The sequence below is a fragment of the Lutra lutra genome, chromosome 5, assembly GCF_902655055.1.
Source record: "Lutra lutra chromosome 5, mLutLut1.2, whole genome shotgun sequence".
NCBI lineage: Eukaryota > Metazoa > Chordata > Mammalia > Carnivora > Mustelidae > Lutra > Lutra lutra.
In genome coordinates, this window is record NC_062282.1 from 76689898 (window position 1) to 76711365 (window position 21468).

General features: G+C 45.6%; 1 protein-coding gene across 9 annotated transcripts in view; it reads right to left on the reverse strand.

Annotated features, from left to right (window-relative positions):
* Positions 1-21468, reverse strand: part of KLHL3 (kelch like family member 3) — a 302089-nt gene that overhangs the window by 62972 nt on the left and 217649 nt on the right. For all 9 annotated transcript variants that reach the window (XM_047729680.1, XM_047729681.1, XM_047729682.1 and 6 more), the window contains 2 exons: positions 15867-15988; positions 5876-6038 (listed from right to left, as the gene is read on the reverse strand). In XM_047729680.1, the coding sequence (XP_047585636.1) occupies positions 5876-6038; positions 15867-15988 (285 nt within the window). The remainder of the gene's footprint in view (positions 1-5875; positions 6039-15866; positions 15989-21468) is intronic.

Here is a 21468-nt window from a genome sequence, read left to right on the forward strand (position 1 = left end):
ATCTTTAAAAAAAAAAAAAGAAAAGAAAAAGTACAATGAATACAGAATGCTTCTATTTCGGTATGTTAGAAAACTATATATCTAATATCAATATATATACATATTCCATAGGGCTACATCAGCCCCTTCAGAGAGAAGACCTGGGAGAAGATTAGTTTGCATTTTATAACTCTGTGTACTGTTTGAATTTTTTTATTATGAGTAGACACTGAATTTTATTGAATAAATTTGTTTCAATAATAACGGTATATAGCAATGTATCTGCTAACATGGAAGGGTGTTCCAATTATCTTGCAAGGTTTTTTTTAAGATTTATTTATTAATAAAGAGAGAGCGGGTGCACATGAGCTGGGCATGGAGGAGGGGGAAAGGGAGAGAATCTCAAGCAGACCTCCCACTGAGCACTGAGCCCAACACAGAGCTCCTCCATCCCACAACCCTGAGATCATGACCTAAGCCAAAATCAAGAATTGGACACTTAACTGACTGAGCCACCCAGGCACCCCATGTGATGATTTTTGTTTAAACTGGAAAACATACACAGGCCATGATAAGGATGGGCATGGCTCTGTATCAAGGTGCTGACTGTAGGACTGTGGTGCTTTTCTCGCTCTTTCTGCCTGTCTGCTTTTTTTATAACCATCAGGGGTGATTTTTACTATGAAGAGAGCAGTAACAAAAGCAGTAACAAGAGCAAAAGAAAGTTTGTGTTAGAGAAGAAAAATATAATAGAATTCGTAGGTAGAGCTCTGGGTCATGGACAAGTGCAGGCAGAGGCCAGGGAGGGTCTGGAAATGGTCCTCTCCCCATAAGTAGCAGCTGTGGTGGTGTCCCAGGGAGCCTCATCAGTCCACCAGGATCGGATGGGAGGCCCTCTTACTGCAGATCATGAGACCCGCAGGGAGGCTCTGGAACACAGCTGCTGGGGACATCTACATCTGCAGGTGGCCCTCCTCACCATCCTCCCATCCCCCAAGCCACCCCAGAAACACAACATGATGCATATACTACCCCATCACAGAGAGGAAAAAAGGCCTGGGTTGCTCAGCTCCAAGTGTTGGCTGGTCTGATCCCTGGTTCTGAAGTGGAAGGTCTCCTTGTAGAAGAAACTACTGGTTTAAAACACCTCCTAATGTGAGGCATGGTGCAGGGAGGCCTGTGACCACAAGGGCTGACACTGCCTGCCCCTTATATGTGACCCCTATCAGTGCCTACATCCTCACACTTACAATGGGACTGAGACAAGCCATCAGCTCTGTCTCAAGAGGCAGTGATGGCAAGGAATGCCAGGTTCCATCTAAAAGTCAAGAGGTACAAGACCAAAAAAAAAAAAAAAAAGAAAGAAAAGAAAAGAAAAAACAAACAAACAAAGCCGACTCATATCCATGGGTAGGTATGAGGGATTAAGTGTGGGTAATCATTTTACATATCCTTCTTTAAACACTTCACAATCTCACCTTCACCCTGCTTCTCCTAAAATCTTTCTGTCAAGATCTTACCAACCTCTGCATTACCATGACTTCTCTGCTGTGCACGGCTGAGGGCTACAGAGAACGCTTCACATAGGAGATGGTCATGGGCTCCACAGAAGGCCTGCACCACAGGGAGGAGACTCTCAGTCTGCAATCACACTAGCCGTGCCAGGGACAGTGGGAGGAGTCACATGTGCCATCAGAGGGCAGTCTGCCAACAGGGAAGGGAAGACATCTACATCTCACTTCCCCACCCAAAGATGACTAAACACTCCAAGTCTAGCAGAGAAGCTGGTCATCTGTCTACATGGTCTGGCTGCTGGGATTTGGTGACTACATAGTACGGTCTTCCAGGCTCACGCTTCCAGTGAAAAATGTCAACTCTAGGCACCAACACTCATTGGTTACTAATCCACAGGGCCTCTTTATATCCAAATGTTAGCCTCAAAGTCAATGAATATAGTAGTTATCAACATTGGCTCTGGAGTCACCATTATCTGGGTTTGAACCCTGTCTCTGTCTCTACCAGCTGAGTGACCCCCAACTCTGTGCCTTAGTTTCCGTAGCTGCTGCATGCATAAAATGAGATGATGTGTATATAATGTTTAGCCAGGGGTGACCCATAGTGACAGCTCTGTAAATGCCAACTAAAAATAATTTACCAGCATATCTGCATACATACTCACGTGCACACACACCCACAACGCTGACTGGACCCAATCCCTGTGACAGCACCAGGACCAGGGAGTACACAGCCCACAGTGTGTTCCAACTGCTTCTTCCCCACTTTCCCACTGGTGTCTGTCACCATCAGACAGTGAAGGCCGAAGGGAGAAAAGACAGATTGTAAAAGTGTGGGAAAGCCAGGCCAGAAGAAGGAGGGAGACTTGTCAAAGTTGGGGTTTCAGGACACAGCCCAAATCTCGGAAAATTGCATCAGCCAACTACAAAACACAAAACCCTACATGCGTGCACATGCTAAACAGAAGGAGAAGGCTGGGGGTGGGACAGGGAAGAGAGAAAGAGAATTCCTGGCATGTAAGTACTCTCCCTTTGCCCCCGCACCAGCAGATGTTCACAAGCTGACCTGGGCCTTGGCCAAGCTCTTGGCTCCTGCTGAAGCAAAGCCTGAGCATGTCCCTCAAAAAAGTGACCTCTTCAAATGCTGAGCTAGGGAGCCCAAAGGGCTCCTTGAGGAAAAAGTAGTAAAAAGTGAGAGACAGGAACATGAAAGAAGGCAGAGAAGGGACAGCAGAGAATCAAGAGAGTCAAGGTTCAGAGTCTGAAGAGCCATCAGAATTCAGAATTGGGACAACTGGGGAACGTCCTTCACAAAAATCATCATCTTAACAACTGGCCCCATTTGAATCCAAAACAGAATTCAGGGCAAAATGAGAGTCTATGAGGGCTCTCATATGAGGTCTATGAGGGGTCTGGGGGTTGATAAAGGAACACAAGGATTCTAAGAAATAGAGCACATGCTCAGTGCCTTGTGGACTAAGGGGCCAACACAGCACAGGGAGCTGGCAGGTGGACACCCAGCGGGCCTTCGGCTAATATCCAGACGTGGGCTGGACAGGAGACACAAAACAGAGGATTGACGGTATTTGTATGGCCAAAGGGAAGAATGAGATGCTTTACTGGAAGGGAAGGAGGGAGTCAAGCCTGAACTTACTGTTTAAAATTACCTGAGTCACTCATGGTCTTTCTTTGTCCTCAAGTCGAAATAAATATCAGTGAAGATTTCTGGGGTGCCTGGGTGGCTCAGTTGGTTAAGCATCCGACTCTTGGTTTTGGCTCAGGTCCGATCTCAGGGATGTGGGATCAAGACCTGCACTGGGGAGCACCTGGGTGGCTCGGTGGGTTAAGCCACTGCCTTCAGCTCTGGTCGTGGTCTCAGGGTTCTGGGATTGAGCCCCATCTCGGGCTCTTTGCTCGGCGGGGAGCCTGCTTCTCTCTCTCTCTCTCTCTCTCTGCCTGCCTCTCTGCCTACTTGTGATCTTTCTCTGAAAATATATAAATAAAATCTTTTTAAAAAATTTTTAAAATAAAATTAAAAAATAAAAAATAATTTAAAAAAGACCTGCATTGGGCTCTGCACTTCATGTGGAGTCTACCAGAGATTCTCTTCCTCCCCACCCCAACTCATGCTGTAAGATAAATAAAATCTTTTTGAAAAATGAAGATTTCTTTCCAGCTAAACATGGTGGACTGAGCATTCATGTCCATCTCTACACTCCCTCCCAAAACCCCATTAAAACAAGAGGATGACATCAGGGAAATCCAAATCAAAACCACAATGAGATACCACCTTACACCAGTCAGAATGGCTAAAATTAACAACACAGGGAACAACAAGTGTTGGAGAGGATGTGGAGAATGGGGAACCCTCTTACACTGTTGGTGGGAATGCAAGCTGGTGCAGCCACTCTGGAAAAGAGTACGGAGGGACAGGGTGGTTGGGTTATGGACATTGGGGAAGGTATATGCTATGGTGAGTGCTGTGAAGTGTGTAAACCTGGTGATTCACACACCTGTACCCCTGGGGCTAATAAACATTATATGTTAATAAAAAAAAAAGAAAGAAAAAAAAGAAAACAGTATGGAGGTGCCTCAGGAAGTTAAAAATAGAGCTTCCCTATGACCCAGCAATAGCACTAATGGGTATTTACCCTAAAGATACAGATGTAGTGCAAAGAAAGGAAACACTCACCCCAATGTTCATAGAAGCATAAAGAGCCACAACAGTCAAACTATGGAAGGAGCCGAGATGTCCTTTAACAGATGAATGGATAAAGAAGATACATTCATTTATACAACAGAATATTACTCAGCCATCAGAAAGGATGAATACTCAACTTTTGTATCAACATGGATGGGACTGTAGGCAACTACACTGAGTGAAATAAGTCAAGCATAGAAGACAATTACCATATGGTTTCACTCATATGTGGAACATAAGGAATAGTACAGAGGGCCATAAGGGATAGGAGGGGAAACTGAATGGGAAGAAATCAGAGAGGGAGCCAAACCGTGAGAGACTCTTGACTCCAGGAAACAAAATGAGTGTTGCGGAGAAGGAGGTGGGTGGGGGATGGGGCAGCTGAATGACAGGCATTAAGAAGGGCACACAATGTGATGAGCACTGGGTGTTATACACAACTAATGAATCATTGAACACTACACCAAAAACTAATGATGTATTTTATGTTGGCTAATTGAATTTAAACTTAAAAAAAACAAGAGGATAACAAGCTTTAGCAGAGGAACAAACTGGAATCAGCACATTATCTGATGAACAGTTACTGTTCAATTCTTACAAACATCTGCCTTTTAAGAATTAGTGGTAGGAATGCTCACTATAAAAAAGAAAAGGGCAATTTCTTTTTCATGAGAGCAGACACTTCAATTGTTCAGTTTTCCAAGATTTGTCCAGCACCTAAAAATGGTCTAGCAGTAGGCATTCAAGCCACTGTTGAATAAATGTACTCCCCAAATAAGGAGAACAATGTGATCTCATAGCCTATGCCTAGTACCAACTCTGCTACCCTTAATTTCCTATTAATCAGCACTCTTTAGATGTTCTCTAATGTCTGTGAGATTACAAATTGAATAAGATTATGGACCGAATAAAATTCCAGCCTGGAAAAGGGTGCTAGTTAACTGCCTTTCTGATTAAAAAAAAACTAATTATAATCTATAACTCAGGTCAGCTGTAGAAATGGTACTACGAGAATAAAGTGGGGAAAAGCACGTATCCATGAGGGAAAGTCTGTGAAGGCTCAATCTTGTACTTCTGTGAAAAGTCAACAGATCTATTTTCAACGAATACATCCGAAGCAGTGATACAAACATTTTATTTAGATAAATAGAGGGAAAGAGTAGACAAAGGAGCTTTTTATGGAATCAGAACCTGCACTTTAATTCCTTCAGAACTGGAGGAGGGTGAGTAGACCTCCAGAAGAAGACCAGCTGTGGAAAGGCAGAGCCGGAGCCTCTGGCTTCCCTTTAGAAGACGTGCGGTAGTATTTGACTTCTAAAATCGTACCCATAGAACATTTGGATCAAAAAAGAAATTTTCTTAAACAACAACAACAAAGATTTATTTTAAGACCTAGCTCAAATGACTCCTCCCTCCCCCAAAGTCTTCTCAGATGTCTTTCCTCTTCCCCCGTGAAAATGACTGCCTGTACCATCTGGCAATTAATCCCATTCCACTTGGCGAGGACCGCGACGCTTCTCTCTTCTATCCTTCCACATGTCTTGACTCCCTGACTCAGTTACAACTGCTTCCCAGGAGAGTGCACTTCTCACCACAACTAAGGAGTCCACTGCAGACCGGGTGCTTAAATCCACAAATTTTGGCGGGGGGGGGGGGGGGGGGGCACCCGGCTCGCGGTTACCTGCGTAAGCGTTGGCCTGCTGCAGAAGGTCAGTGCAGGTGTGCACGTCTGCAAACGCTCGGATGCCCAAGCAGTTGGTGGGATGCAGCTGAGACTGCAGGAAGTCACAGCAGTTCTGCCGGACGTCCATGAGCTGCAGCAAGCTGGCCGCTGGGAGCAGCACCTGCAGGAGAAGGTGACATGCTGAGACACCAGATCCCCTCCAGCAGGCCCTCATCTCCCCAAAGCACTGTTCTGATCACAGCAGCCCCTCACTCAAGGTCCTTGCATGGCCCTCCCCTGCCTGTCCAACGAAGTCCAAACCTCCTCCGGAGCAGCCGACCTTTATTTCCCACGACTCTTCACTTCACAGCCCTAAGCACCAGCAGAGTCTCTGTATCCCTACATTCCACAGCAGTACCTCCCCATCACTCATGTATATATGAAATCTCGGGGGATCTTATTAAAATTCTGATTCAAGACGTCTAGGGTGTGGCCTGGGAGCCTGCATTTCTAACGAACAGCCAGATGCTGCTTGCAGCTGCTGGCCCAAGAACCAAACTCTGAGTAACAGGCCCGTTATGGACGGAATGTTTGTGCCCTCCTCCCCCAGGTGTGTATGTTGAAACCTGAACCCCAACATGACTGTATCTGGAGATAGGACCTATGAAGAGGTGATAAAGATTAAATGAAGTCATCAAGATGGGGTCCTCACAAGAAGAGAAAGAGACACCAGAGCTCTCTCTTCTACAGTGTAAGGACACAGGGAGACAGCAACCTTCTGAAAGCCAGGAGGAGTCTCACCAGCAACTGAATCAACTAGAACTTTGATCTCAGACTTCAAATGTTCAAAACCAGGAGAAAAACAAATTTCTGTTGTTTAAGCCACCCATTCTGTTATGGCAGCCCAAGCTGACCAAGATAGATTGGCTCTCCTACCTGGCTACACACTGAATCACCTGGAGAATTTTTAAACTACGAGGGGCGCCAGGGTGGCTCAGCCGGTTCAGTGTCTGCCTTCACCTCAGGGCATGATCTCAGGGTCCTGGGATCGAGTCCTGCATCGGGCTCCCTGCTCTGCAGGGACTCTGCTTCTCCCTCTGCACCCCCACCCTACTCGTTCTCTCAAGATCTCTCTCTCTCACTTTCCCAAATAAATAAATAAAATCTTTGAAATAAGATATTGATGCCTGGGTCTCAGCCCCAAAGATTCATACTTCAGAGGTATGAGGTGCGGCCTGGCAGTGAGATGTTTCTAAAGCTCCCCAGGTGTTTTTAACGTACATCCAAGTTTGAGAAGCACTTCCCTACAGACTTTTTCCCTTGGGTGCTTAGTAAATTGCTCACTACTGCCTCCACCACTTAATTACTAAGCATTTGTATGTCAGGTACTGGTCTAGGCTATGGGGTTTAGTGGTAAGTGCAGTAAAAGCCAGACCCCGGTTCTTACGGAGCTTACAATCTACTGGATAAAAAGAGTGACCCCCAAATCCTTTGAGACTCACACAATCACACTGTATACTCCCATCCAACAGATACATGGTAAAGAACATCTCTGGGTACATTCTCACAGAAAGCAGAGAGAAGTTTCCTTTAAAAGGTCATAGAACACATGGGTATTTACACTGTATCTTGGAAAACAGAAATAGTTCCTGCGCAGGTGTTTTTCCTAAAGGCCAGGGAAGACTGGCTTGAGCAGGTCAGAGGGGTGCTCAGACCGCCAACTGCACTCTAGTTTCCTGAGGACTTTCCCACAGCTGCCAAAGCCTGCCCCTTGGATCAAAAATCCAGAAGAAATGGCACAGTCTACTAGACCCCCAGCTCTGCTTGCCATCACCCTTGCCCTAGGGAAAGGGTAGACGGTCTGAGAGTGACTTTCACAAAAGAAAAAAAAAAAATCACCAAGCATTATAGTTCCATTTGAGGTTGCTTATCTCAGGGGTCCCCAGCATCCATTTTACCCCAAAATAACACCCGCATCCCAGGCCTTTGCTCTCAGCTGCTCCCCTGGCTCTCAGAGAGAGTGTCTGAGTCAACTAAACTTCAGCTGTTCTCATCCACAAGGGCTTGCCCAGGAAGACATGGGCTAATGATGCATTTGTTTTCTTAATCCAGGGCACTATTCTTTTTTTTTTTTTTTTTTTAAGCAATTTAAATCCTAGACCCTGACTTTCTCCCAAAACATATTTGAATTCCTCCATGCAAAAAAGCCAAAAACCCTGGCTCATTGCTGATTCTTGGGCCTTGTCCTTCAACTACAGTAAGCAGCCAAGTTTTCTTGGGACCTAGGAGACAGGGCTTTCAGTGCTAAAACATGGGTAGCTGGTCACCTTTCCTCATCCCTGCCCACCTGCAGAAACCACCAAGAGCCTCCACCACCCATGGTCCTACTCCCAAGCTAAGTGCCTACTCTCCACTAGGCAAGGTTTTCCTTCCTAGGAGCTTAACTTCCTCCCTCACATAGCTGAATTCCAGGAAGTTAAAGAAAGCATGCTCCTCTCCCTTCTCTTCTACTCTCTTAAGTCCCCAACAGTAAATTAACATCATATCCTTAGTATTTTTTGAGCCACTGGTTCATTCCGAAGGAGAAAGATAAAAGCACCACTCTTGGGAGTTTTAGGCCATAAGGTAGCTCCACATCTGACCACCTGAGCTCCATCCCCACTAAGCAGCCATAAACTGAGAACCTCAATTAACCTGGGAACTTGCTCAGCCTAGCCAAACAGATTCTACGACCAGATTAGTCTCGGCCTGCTAGTTAAGTAGACAACCATTAACAATCCTTGCTGAACACATAGCAGGAATGGAAAGCTATGCTTCAAATCCCCAAATGACCTCTACGATACCCCCTGGACCAGCACTAGCTACAAATTCTACAGTTGGGGCCACAGGTTGACCAATCATCCTGGTCTGCTGAAACTTTGAAAGTTTCAGCACTGAAAGTTCTCTGTCCCAGGAGACTCCACAATCCTAGGCAAACTGGGGCAGCTGATCACACTCGGGGCCAGGAACTTCTAACCAGTTACCCTAGGAACCCCAGGTGGAGAGGAATAATCAAATACTGTCCAGCACACACCATACTCAGTGGTGGGACAAGCCCCAAAAGGGTCAGGCTGAGAAGAAGCAGGAAGGGGACAGCAGCCCTTTGAGCCCCAAAAGGGAGGATTTCTGCAAGTCCAGTCCGCCCCCACATTGCATTTCCAGGCAAGTCACCATGACAGCCTGCCTGGGACACACGCCTCTCCCTCCCCCACCAAAGGCAGTGGCAGGGTTTGGTGCTTAAATTCTCAAACTTGTGACAATCGTCCAAAGAAATTAAATAATAAATACTTCCTGAACATATTCCTCAGGTTATCCTTTCAGTTTTTAAAACCTCCCTGGAGGGGCACTTGGGTGGCTCAGTGGGTTAAAGCCTCTGCCTTCAGCTCAGGTCATGAACTCAGGGTCCTGGGATCGAGCTCCACATCGAGCTCCACATCGGGCTCTCTGCTCAGCAGGGAGCCTGCTTCCTCCTCTTTCTCTCTGCCTGCCTCTCTGCCTACTTGTGATCTTTGTCTGTCAAATAAATAAATAAAATCTTTAAAAATAAATAAATAAAGGGACACCTGGGTGGCTCAGTTGGTTAAGCAGCTGCCTTCGGCTCAGGTCATGATCCCAGTGTCCTGGGATCGAGTCCCACGTTGGGCTCCTTGCTCAGCAGGGAGCCTGCTTCTCCCTCTGCCTCTGCCTGCCATTCTGTCTGCCTGTGCTCGCTCTCTCTCCCTCTCTCTCTCTGACAAATAAATAAATAAAATCTTTAAAAAAAAAAAAAACTTAAAAAATAAATAAATAAATAAATAAAACCTCCCTGGATAGAGCTACCCACATGGCTTTCCCCTACTGTTCACAAAACACACTAAGTGGGCAAAAATTATAAGGTTTTCCACCTTTCCACAACATCCTCCCACCCACCATCCTGTTTAGGTCCACTCCTGCCCAAAAGCATTCCCAAGATGACTTCCTCAAGTGAATGGGGCTTGTGGTTTCTCTAATTGCGCCTTCCCTCTCTTTGATCTTACACTGTGATTAGCTATGACTCAAAGGGCCTTTTCTTCCCACTACTTGCTTCATACAGGCAGGCATGAAGAAAAGTAAAGTAAGTCAGAAAGCTGAGGGCAAGGTTTGGAGGCTGGAAGATTTATCACTGCTCCAACTCTGCATCTCAGGGATAAACTGGGGCCCCCATCTGCTGGGGTTCTGGGGGCTGCACACGATGCCAACAGACACAAATCCCCAGAGGCTGTGAAAGAAAAGACTGCAAAATATCCATAAGGTGGCTGTCCTCGCTTCCCTCTCCCACATCAACAAGGGCTTTCAGAGGATTTCCTCTTCTCTTATCTCGAGTGCACCTCCACTCCCTTGAGGGGCAGCAACAACGGGCCGTGAGCAAGAGGCCAAGCTCAGGTCCTCATCTTGGTGGGCTCACAGGGGTAGTACCGCTTGGTCCCTGGAAGGAGGGGCCAACACCGGAGGAGCTGCTGGCTGGAACCACCATGGAGACACAAGAAGACTCGAGGTCCAAAAGCCTTCGGATTGCCTCTTACCACCCCAACATTTTAGTTCTGGGAAAACAGGCTCTAGAATGGCCCTCAGCAGGAGCTGACAGGTTTCCCTCTAGCTTGCAAATGTCCTCCCCTCCATTTTCCACCAGCAGGCCGTTTTGTTTTTTTCTCTCCCTCAGATAACATGAAAACACAGCAAAGGATATCCCGTCACTGAGTTTGCTTCCTCTTACAAAAACAAAAGGAAATGCCCTGCCTCAGACTCCTGGAATTTCAGGGAGGCAGGGCCATGCCTAGAGGGAGGGAGACCACCTAGCAGAGGGCCAGGTGACAGGCCAAAGGTCTCAGCCACACAGTGGGTTCATTTCTGCCAACCTCAGGTGTAAGGCCTGGCACAAAAACATTGTTAAATAAAAATATTTTTTTAATGTTAAAAAAAAGAGAGAGAAAGAAAGTGGGGAGGGAAAAGAGAGAGAGACTGAGAGAGAGAAGGAGGGAAGAAGGAGGGAGGGGGAGAGTGGTACGCAGATGAGCAGGAAAGCTAGCAAACTAGCACTACTGGGGTAAAAAGTGTCCCTTGGAATCTTGACTTCTCCACTTAGCAGCCATGTGACTAAAGGCAAATCAACCTTTCTGTGCTCTGCCTCCTCCACAGTAAAGTAAAGACCCTAATGGTACTGCCTTTAAGGCTTGTTCCAAGAATCAAATGAGATAATACATTGAAAGCAGGCAACAGAGTACCTGGTGCACAGGGAGGGCTCAGTGAAATCAGTGTTTACTATTATTGATTATCGTGAGCTGGAGTCAAGATGCTGATCCTTCATTTAACCAGAAACTCAAGGTCACCACAACAGAGTACAGTGAGGCAGGGAGAGCAGGGTTCAAACCCCAATGCCACTACCTATTTAACCACCCCCGAGTGTTAGCTTCTTCAGCTATCAAAGGAGGACCGTATTAGAGTACTTGTTTGGTGGTGATGAAATTGGGTGAAATAAAGCACATGAAGTGACCTGAGCTGGCTTGCCTTACAACCAGTTTCACTAAGCGCCAATTCTGACGGCAGTTACCTCCACCATGGAAAGGCAATGCAGTCTCTCCAGGGAAAGGGTGGGCTGGGAAGGAATTAAGGGTGGAGCTCTGCGAGCCATTTAACCAAGGCCTGTTTCTCAGGCTTTCAGGGGAGCCCAGGTGGCCCCATGCCCACCTCCATGGTGCAAATGCCTGGGCAGATACAGCACAGCATGAAGCAGCAGCCACGATCTCATCCCGACTGGCTCCTCTCAACCTTTTAAGTTTTGTACGCAGCCAGCCCCTCAGGGACTCACTCACAACACCAAGGGCCGCACAGACATGGGAGCCGAGGAGGAAAGCCTGACCTCAGGGTCTTCCTCCAAGATGGGGTCCACACAACACCTCTTCAGGGAGGCTGGCCCCCTGATGAGCCTCATCAAGGCAGTGAGGGCCATTCTCTGCGTCCTGGGTACCTCCAAACTGGCCCTACCACAGCGGGGAGGACCCAGGTGCTTAGCCATCTGTCTCCAGGCTAAGATCACGTGCTCCTTGGTGTCAGGGTCTGTGTGCTCACAGTGTCCGTACCTCTGCTGGCACAGGGGAGCAATGTTCTAAGGCTTTTACCAATATTAATGTATTTAATCCTCACACCAACCCTCTGAGATTGTGTGCTAATATTATGCCCATATTCAGATGAAGACACTGAGGCACAGAAAGGTTAAGTAACTTGCTTGGTGTCTCACAGCTAGAAAATGCTGGAGCCAGTATTTGAAGGCAGACAGTCTGACTTGTGACCACCCCACAGAATGGGTACAATTAAGAAAACTGATCCTGGGGCACCTGGGTGGCTCAGTGGGTTAAAGCCTCTGCCTTCGGCTCAGGTCATGGTCCCAGTGTCCTGGGATCGAGCCCCACATCGGGCTCTGTGCTCTGCAGGGAGCCTGCTTCCCCCTCTCTTTCTATCTGTCTGCCTCTCTGCCTACTTGTGATCTCTGTCTGTCAAATAAATTTAAAAAAAAAGAAAGGCTTTTAAAAAAAAAAAAAAGAAAAGAAAAGAAAACTGATCCTTGGGACGCCTGGGTGGCTCAGTTGGTTAAGCAGCTGCCTTCGGCTCAGGTCATGATCCCAGCGTCCTGGGATCGAGTCCCACATCGGGCTCCTTGCTCAGCAGGGAGCCTGCTTCTCCCTCTGCCTCTGCCTGCCACTCTATCTGCCTGTGCTCGCTCTCTCTGTCAAATAAATAAACAAATAAAATCTTTAAAAAAAAAAAAAAGAAAGAAAGAAAACTGATCCTTGAGGCAAGCTATTGGTAAGGGTGTCAGAGAGGCTGTGGTAAAAGGGAGGGAACACAAATCAGAGGCTGACCCAGTAAGAGTCTCCCCTGGCCAGAGCTCGTGGAAACCCATGGCCTCACTTTGCTGGGGAAACGACACCCTGTAGGGAGACGAGGCTAGAGTAAGAGCACTCTGCGCATCAGTAGGGAGGCCAAGGCGTGGGGTCAGGCCTCCATCTGCACTCAACTCCTGCCTCCCCACTACTTCTACTTCCTCCTTTGAACCTGCACATCTTCACGCTGGCCCCCTGCCCTCCCCCTGTAAAGTAGCTTTACAGGAAGCAATGGTGAAGCCTGGTTCTACACAGTCCTCTGGGGAGTCTATCTGCTGCTCCTGCCTTAAGAACACAGAGTTGTACACACTACCACTGTTAGACCGAAGCTGCAAAGACCAACACTCAGCCAGGCAATGAGGATCCAGAGTGGAACATCTTCTAATTATTCAAGTTTGTAAACACTTTGCACTTTACGGGGGCAGGGTGGGGGGAGGTACTACTCAGTAAATAGGCAAATACATGCTAAAAGGGGAAGAAAAAGCTGGTTCCAGTCACAGAATCTACAACCTCACCTACAGCATTGTGGGGTTTTTTTGCAGGGGAGGAGAGGGTGGATATTGGTTTTGTCTTAGTGGCTAAATTCACTTTCTGGAACTTCTGGAAGTCATAAGTCCCAAACGGGTCTCCCTGGACTGAAAGGCGTCAACAGGGCTGTGTTCCTTCTGAAGGCTCTAAGGGAGAATATGTTTCCTTGCTTTTCTTGCTTCTAGAGTCCACCCACATTCCTTGGTTCATGGCTCCCCTGTCTTCAGAGATGGAAACATCAAATTGAGCCTGTGCTGGGTCACATCTCTCTGGTTCTCCTTATTCCCCTCCCCCTTCCACTTTAGCAAGCCACTGTGACTATACCTCCCCCAATAATCTGAGGTAATCTCCCCATCCCATGTTCTGCTGATCAGCAACATTAATTCCATCTGCAAGGTTAATTCCTCTTTGACAGTTAACCTAACATATTCACAGGTTCCAGAAATTAAGACATGAACATTAGGAGGGGGGTCATTACTCTGCCTACGACACTATAGGATTAATAGTTATTGATTAGGGGCGCCTAGATGGTGCAGCTGGTTGAGCACCAGGCTCTTTGGCTCAGGTTGTGACCTCAGGGTCATGAGCTCAAGCCGCACATCGGGCTCTGTACTCAGTGCAAAGTCTGCTTAAAACACTCTCTCCTTCTGCCCTTCTCCCCTGCTCTCTAAATAAATAAATCTCTGTTTAAAGTTATAGATTAGAACCTAATGCAAGATTTTAAAAAATTTTCTACCCCCTGCATATTTTTAGGTTGACATCTAGCACTTTTCATAGTTGCAAAAGATGTAATTTTTTTTGGATCTTGTAAATTTCAATATTTACACCACTTTTTTAAAGTATCAAAGTGAACATGAATGTGATGGCGATGGTATAACCATCATCTATTTAACATGTTTCTTCAACACACATACTATAATCATTTCATACCAAATTACTCTGCACTCACTGTTAGTGCCCAAAAGTTATCCCACTGTTTCAATTCTGCTACTAGACCTGAGATGTGAGTACTCTGCTGCCCACTCCATTCTGGATGAAAAAGACCAGAAACAAAAGGGGCAGGCTATGTGTTTTACAGTGTATAAAATATAACTCCATTTTTAAAAGAGCAAGGGATTGTTAGATTAGATCACTGAATAATCCAAGTCCAGAGGCCAGAGACAAAGGCAGGCTCTATCCAGAGGCAGGCTCTGCAGGACGGAATGCAGGGCACCTCCCACCCCACCCCCCACCTGCCTGCATCATGTACCCTTCACCCTCACGGTACTCTGCAGCACACCAAGCTAACTCCCCGACCTGTGCTGGCCACAGCTTAAATCCTATCTCCCAAAAGAGCCCTTTCCAGATCCTCTCATCCATCCAGACTGAGTCCCCTCATCGAAGCAGGGGGGGATGGATGAGAGGATCTGGAAAGGGCTCTTTTGGGAGATAGTGTGCACAACTGTAAAGCACAGACACTTCCTGTGTGCTTATGTGACGAGCATGTGTCTTCACCTCTAGACCACAAACTGCATGACAGCAGGCGATGGAGTCGCCACAGCTCCTGTCACAATCACTGTGCCCCACAAAGTAGCCAGTATATAACTGGCACTCAAACACTTGGGTTGAATTCGATGAGTGAATGAGGACCAACTTAGCTACCCAAATACCTTATCCTGGTAAAGGAAGTGGTGTTCTGGAGAAGGGGAAGAGGTATTTTGGTCACTGGAGAGGTATGTGCCTCACAATAAATCGGGTGGAATTTTTAAAAGAAGATAAAAGAAAAATCCTTTGTATCACCTGCAACTTCCAGCACTTCACTGAAATAGTAAGGCCCTGACAAGAAATAGTCTGTCCTGGGTCTGGGTTTAGCCCTGGCCTTTGAAGGCCTCCATAGCGGGCCATACCCTCAACCATCTCCCCTACTGAAGCAGGTCCATGCTGTGTCATGTCCCCACGGTAAAGACGCACATCTTTGGGTGAAGTCATGTCTTCCCTGGCTCCTCTTTTCAAGGCTCTAAATGGCCAAGGATGAGGGCAGGGCCACAAATGGAGGAAAAGGCACATGCTTCACAGACACACACCCCTGCTGAAGCTCAGACTTGGGGGCTTGCACCTCCACTGCTGACCCTGAGCACTCAGAGAAACTCAGCTGACTCATGTTGAAACAGGAAAAATGTTTAACAACCTCACCATCCATACTGAAAATCTCTGCAATGAGATGATGACTGGGGAGAAGTGGGGTCACCCATGCTTTGAGTTCTTCCTTCACCCAGAGTTGGAACCAACATGATATAAAGACTTTGTGCTCGGGGCCCAAGCTCCTTCACAGGTATCGTGGCTTTGCAGTGTAGGACATGGGTGCCACAGTCAGGCAGGTGTGGCTCTGAGGGTCGGTCACCCACTCACATGCCATGTGACACAGGGCAAGTCACCTAACCTCTCTGGAGATTTAGTGTCCTCTCCAGCTACCCAATGAGTTGTTGTGAGGGTTCAGTGAAATGTGGCTATAAGACAGTGACCCGAGGGCGTGATGAGCTATGAGCTAAGACTGAGTTTGAGTTTACCTGGACGTTCTCTTCAGTCACCTCAATTTCCGCCGTATAGATGTAGTCGATCAGCTTATTCAGTGTCCTCCCATCCACGTCCTTGATTTCTATCTTCTTGGCTTTACTCTCAGACATGTCACCTACAGTCCAAAACAAAACCAAACGGACACAAACTTGGTGCTTAACTTTCACAGGGAAAGTTGCCCTGTCTTAGCAACATTAAAGCACCAGGAGGCTGCAGAAGGGATTCGGGCATGGAAGAGTCTTCAAACAGCTGACATCTGGGTCACACCAACTTTGGGTCTATAATCATCTGCAAACCAGTCTGAAGCATTCCCCACTCAATCTGCCGCATATTTCCATTTGAAGCACATCTGTGTGCAGTAACTCAAGCAGCATCTCTTGTAAGCTTATATACACAGGGCCAGGAAAGTAAAATAAGAGATGTGCCTGTCCTCAAGGAGCACATGGTCTAGCACTGCAGATACATAGAAATATATGAGATGATAGGAGCTTAATAGAGATATATACAAAGTACCAGTATAACAAAACAAAGTAACATTTACTGAGTGCTGTGACTAAGCACTATGCTAAGCATTTGAAAGTGGTGCCTTTTTCAGTCTTCACGACCACCACTTGTGAGTTTCATTAATATTATCTCCCATTTTATAGATGAAGAAACTGAGGCACAGGAGGGTATTCATTTTGCCCACAGTCACACATCTAGGAGGGGGCCAGGCTGGGACTGAAACCAGGGAGGACCCTAGAACCCACACTCATTCTCACTACTTTCTACTAAATCCCACGAAGGCAGAAGATGGAGCAGCCAACCCTGGGAAGCCACCCTAATAGGAGGTCTCAGTGAAGCTGGGTATTTCCACAGGCAGCAAAGATGAGGGAGCATGAGCTGGAGGCAGGAATATTAGGTATAAAGGCAAGAAAGTGCCAAAGGATAAAATTGGGGAACAGTGAGAGGGTGGTCCAAGGTGACAGTGAGAGGAAGCTGGAGAGGTAGCCAGGGGCCAGGCCTTGCAGATCCTGTAAGCCATGCAAATGAGGTTGGACTTTATCTTCAGTGTAGCACCACTGAAAGGTGATAAATAGGGGAATGACATCAACAAATGGGTATTTCTGAATGAAATTTTGGATATATGGTGGAAGTTGGATCAGAGGCAGGGAAAACAGTTGGGAGGCCCTGATAATAATCCAACAAAGGAAGGACACAGCCTGTAAACTGGGGCAGCCGTGGCACATGTGCAGTCCTGAGGGCCCTTAGCTCAGCCTGTGCTCTCTAGACAGCACATGGATTTATCTCTAGCCAGGCTCATTCAACAAACACTGCTGATTTCAGAAGGAAGAGACAGGCTCGACATGTGTCTTTGCAGACTGAAATAAAGGGCAACTTGACTGCAAGAAACAGGAATTCAGAAGCCCTTATATGAGTATGAAAACAGAGCCTGGGTAGTTGTTTTCTCTCTATGGAATTTGTGCAATGGAGCCAAGAAAATAAAGTACAGTACAGTGTGTGGGCTGCAGACGCCCACCTCCAAGCTGCACAGGAGGACCATGATTCTTCCACCAATCCATAATTCCCACCCTGACACAGTTAGAGATGTGAATGAGTCTGCAACAGGGAGGAAAGGGAGAAAAACCTACTCTGACTCCTATCCACTCCCTCCACTGCCAGATCGGGTAGACCAGAAACCCTCCGCTCTTTTCTGTCTTCTCTCTGATTGCTGGTAGAAGCCAGTGAAAAGGTCTCAGGACAAAGGGCCCTGAGGCAGCACAAAGAGGCTAAGAGGAAACAGGAAAGGACAGTGGATTTCTACTGCACCCATTAGATAGGAGCTCACAATCCCCCTCTTGAGTTTACTCCAAGACACATAAATAAAAACACACACCCAAGGAAATCAGAAGTTCAACTCATCTCTCTAAACAGCTATTAAGAAGTTTATCCATAAGAATCCAGTTGACAATTTTAATGCAAGCGATAATTATAGTAAGTCAATTCTTTGGTTAAGAACTTGGGCCTTAGAAAAAAAGACTGAAAAAAGAACCACCTGAACACGAGAACCAAGAGATTCAGAAGCTCTTATGTGAGTGGGAAAACGGAGCCCTGCTTGATTGTTTTCTCTCTGTGGATCTGTACTTGGGAGTCATATTAGTTAATTAATTTTGTGACTTTGGCATAAATAAGTGGGAACTCCTGAAATTATATGAAAATATTAGTATATATGGGCAAAAGTTTTATTTTTCTGGGGGATGAAAGATCATTCCTATTAGTCAAATGTACAGCAAACATTAAGACACAGTCTTACAGAGGATGGAACTTCGAGGCATTTTTTTTCCTGCTTCTTTAACATGACTTTGAAGTTTCTAGACTTCAATAAGCAAGGGGGAAAATACATGTGAAAGAAAGACCATGGCCTCAAAAACAAAATCTGTTTTAATAAAGATCCCTTATAGGAAAGTGGAAACCTGTTTAAGTCAAGCAGACTTGTCAAATCCAATCTTAAGTATTAATCTTAAGTATCAATCTTAAGTATTAATCCAATCTTAATTATTTCTTATAGACCAGCAGAAGTTACTGCACCAAACTAAGGCTTCGGCTTAAACAGACTCTGAAAATGGTAGCAGTAATAGCTACTACTGTGTGCCAGGACCTCTGCGAAGGGTTTACACACATTATTTCACTTGATCCTTGTAAAAACTCCAGGAGGTAGATATTACTTCCATTTTACAAATTAAAGAACTGGAATTTCAAAAGGTATTTGCATATAGCTTGTGAGAGAAAGGGCTGGGATTTGCATCTTGGCCTAACTATAGACCGCATTTCATTTCTCATAAATCCCTGTGTAATATAAACCTCACCCTAACTAATGACCTTGATAAAAGTATTCCCAAACAAGGCTTTGGTCCAAATTCTGAGGACAACTTAGTACATAAGGTCTAGGCAAGCAAGAACCAAGAGGAATGAGATCTTGTCAAGCTTATTTGCCAAAATATCCTCGACACCTAACAAAGTCCTTGGCGTATAACAAACACTTAAAAAATACTTGTTGGAGAAAAAAAAAAAAAAAAGAAGGAAGAAAAGGGGCTTTCTCTTGATATTTTATAATTCCCTGGACTCCAGCAATTCCTGAGGGGCAGAAGTCAACAAAGTCTTGGTGATTCTTGTTCCTTTCCTCACTTCCACTATACTGACAAAATATTTCTAGAAAACAAAACATGAATCCTATAAGTCCTTCCATCTTCAAGGTTAATCCAAAAGCCCTCTTCCTGTCTTTCCCAGGAGGCCCCGCCCAGAAAGTTCAGTTTCTGAACTTTCAGAAAATGTCTGTTATTTGCACATCTTTTTAGCCCCCTTACGTCAGTTTGTCATCTGTACCTTGCATGTACTGTTCTTCCAAAATGAGCATGATCAAGGACAGATATTTGTTCATTCTTTTGTTTGTTTGTTCGTTCATTCATTCAACAAACATGTATCAAACAGTCCCTGTGTGCTAAGCACTGTGCTAGGCCTGAGGACACCACGATGAGTAAGTTACAGCCCTACCTTCATGGAGCTCAGTCCAGTGGAGAGAGACAAATAAACCAACAATTACGAAGTATGTTAAATACTAGAAAAGAGGGCTCAGCTTAAAGGGTTCTTAAGCAAGGACTCCTGGACCTTGAACTACATGTAAAATGATGAGCACACAAGAGCCCATATTTGCTTTTTGGGGGGGCAGAGTCCATTGTTTTCATCAGATTGATTCATAATGTTTAAGAACCGCTGGTCTAAAATGAGATCTGGAGAAGGAGTCATAGCTATTCAGAAGAGAGGTAAATATAAGGGAAGAATACTTATTCCAGGCAAAGAGAGGTAAGAAAGAACATGACCTGTTCTAGGCCCCTAGGAAATTGAGTCTGGCAGAAGCACAGCATACAAAGGGAGGAATGGGGAGACAAGGCTGGAGGTATAAGCAGGGTCTAGACCACTGGAGGGCCTTATGAGCCATGTCAAGGAGTTCAGACTTCAGGCCGAGAAAAAGCTGCTGACAGATTTGAAGAAGCTAAGGGATACATCAATTGATATTTTGGATATGATAGCTATAGCGTAGAGAACAGGCTGGAGGTGAGGGAACAAAATAGGAGGCAGAACGACTAGTTCAAAGGGGTAGGAAATTAGGTGAAAGATGATGATGGCCTGGACTTAAGGACTAGCTGTTAAACTTCTTTAAATCCTCAGGATGTACCTTAGGTCCTTGCACCTAGACATGTCTGAGAACCACAAAGAGCCCACAATTCCACACTTCCATCAGGTCAAGTGATGATGGGCGCTCATACCCTGAGCCCATGTATTCTTTAAAACTTGGCTCCTTTAACATTATAAGATGGTGTTGTTTTTAATGTATTTGGACAACATGTAGGGACTCACATGGAGAAAAAAATATTCTAGTACACAGGACACATAGTAAAAGGCATAATAAAGAAGACCAAAACTGACTCAGCTATTTGGGTAAATTAGCTTCCCTGGGGATGGAGGTGCTTCATAGGGAGGAAGCAGGGGCATCTAAATTATTCCATATTGACAGGACAAAGATGGGCAGAGCCCAGCATTGCTGGCCTCTCCAATGACTGTGCTGAAGGAGTGCTGGACTGTTTGAGTGACGGCCCACCCCAGATCTTCTCACAAGCCCTCTCCACACCCTCCTGTGAGCACTCAGACCTGTTTCACATTTATTCCAAATTACCCTGGGCAGGACATGGTCAAGGAGCAGGGCTAATATCTGGAACACTTGGACAATATGAACTGAGAGGACAAAAAAATAAAAACACGTTAAGCCTGAGTAAAAAGATCGTAATCACACCACTCAAGTCAGAAGAATGTCACGAGTATTTCCTTTTCATTTTGGCCTTAAACACGCTGATAGAAATGGGCTTAACGAGAGTCAGCTGGGCCTTTTCATGACTAAATTTATGGATTTTGAAGATGAACCTGATCATCAACAAAATTTTACAGTGTTACCTTTTTTTGCACCTGTTTATCAAGGTTTTTTTTTTTTTTTTTTAAGATTTTATTTATTTATTTGACAGAGAGAGATCACAAGCAGGCAGAGAGGCAGGCAGAGAGACAGGAGGAAGCAGGCTCCCTGCCGAGCAGAGAGCCCGATGCGGGACTCAATCCCAGGACTCCGAGATCATGACCTGAGCCGAAGGCAGCGGCTTAACCCACTGAGCCACCCAGGCGCCCCATGTTTATCAAGGTTTAAGCAAAATCAAGGGGCCTGAAAAAATACACACATCTCATATATTATCAATGGAAGTACAAGCTAGTACAACTGTTCTAAGAACTAGATTTCTGGCATGTGTTTCACAAGTCTTCAAAATGTGTACACCCTTATTCTTGTGATCTATGCTAGGATATAATCATAAGGTAAATAAGATTAAGAGGCAAAGTTACCCATTATAGTATCACTTAAAATAGCAAAATATGAGAAAGAATTATCTTTTCTAATCAAAGAGGAAATGGATTTTCAATTAGGATATATATGATGGAATCTTATGAAACCATTAAAATGATGATGTAGATGTGATTTCACTGACATGAAGATGTACTGCTGGTTCAATTAAGCCA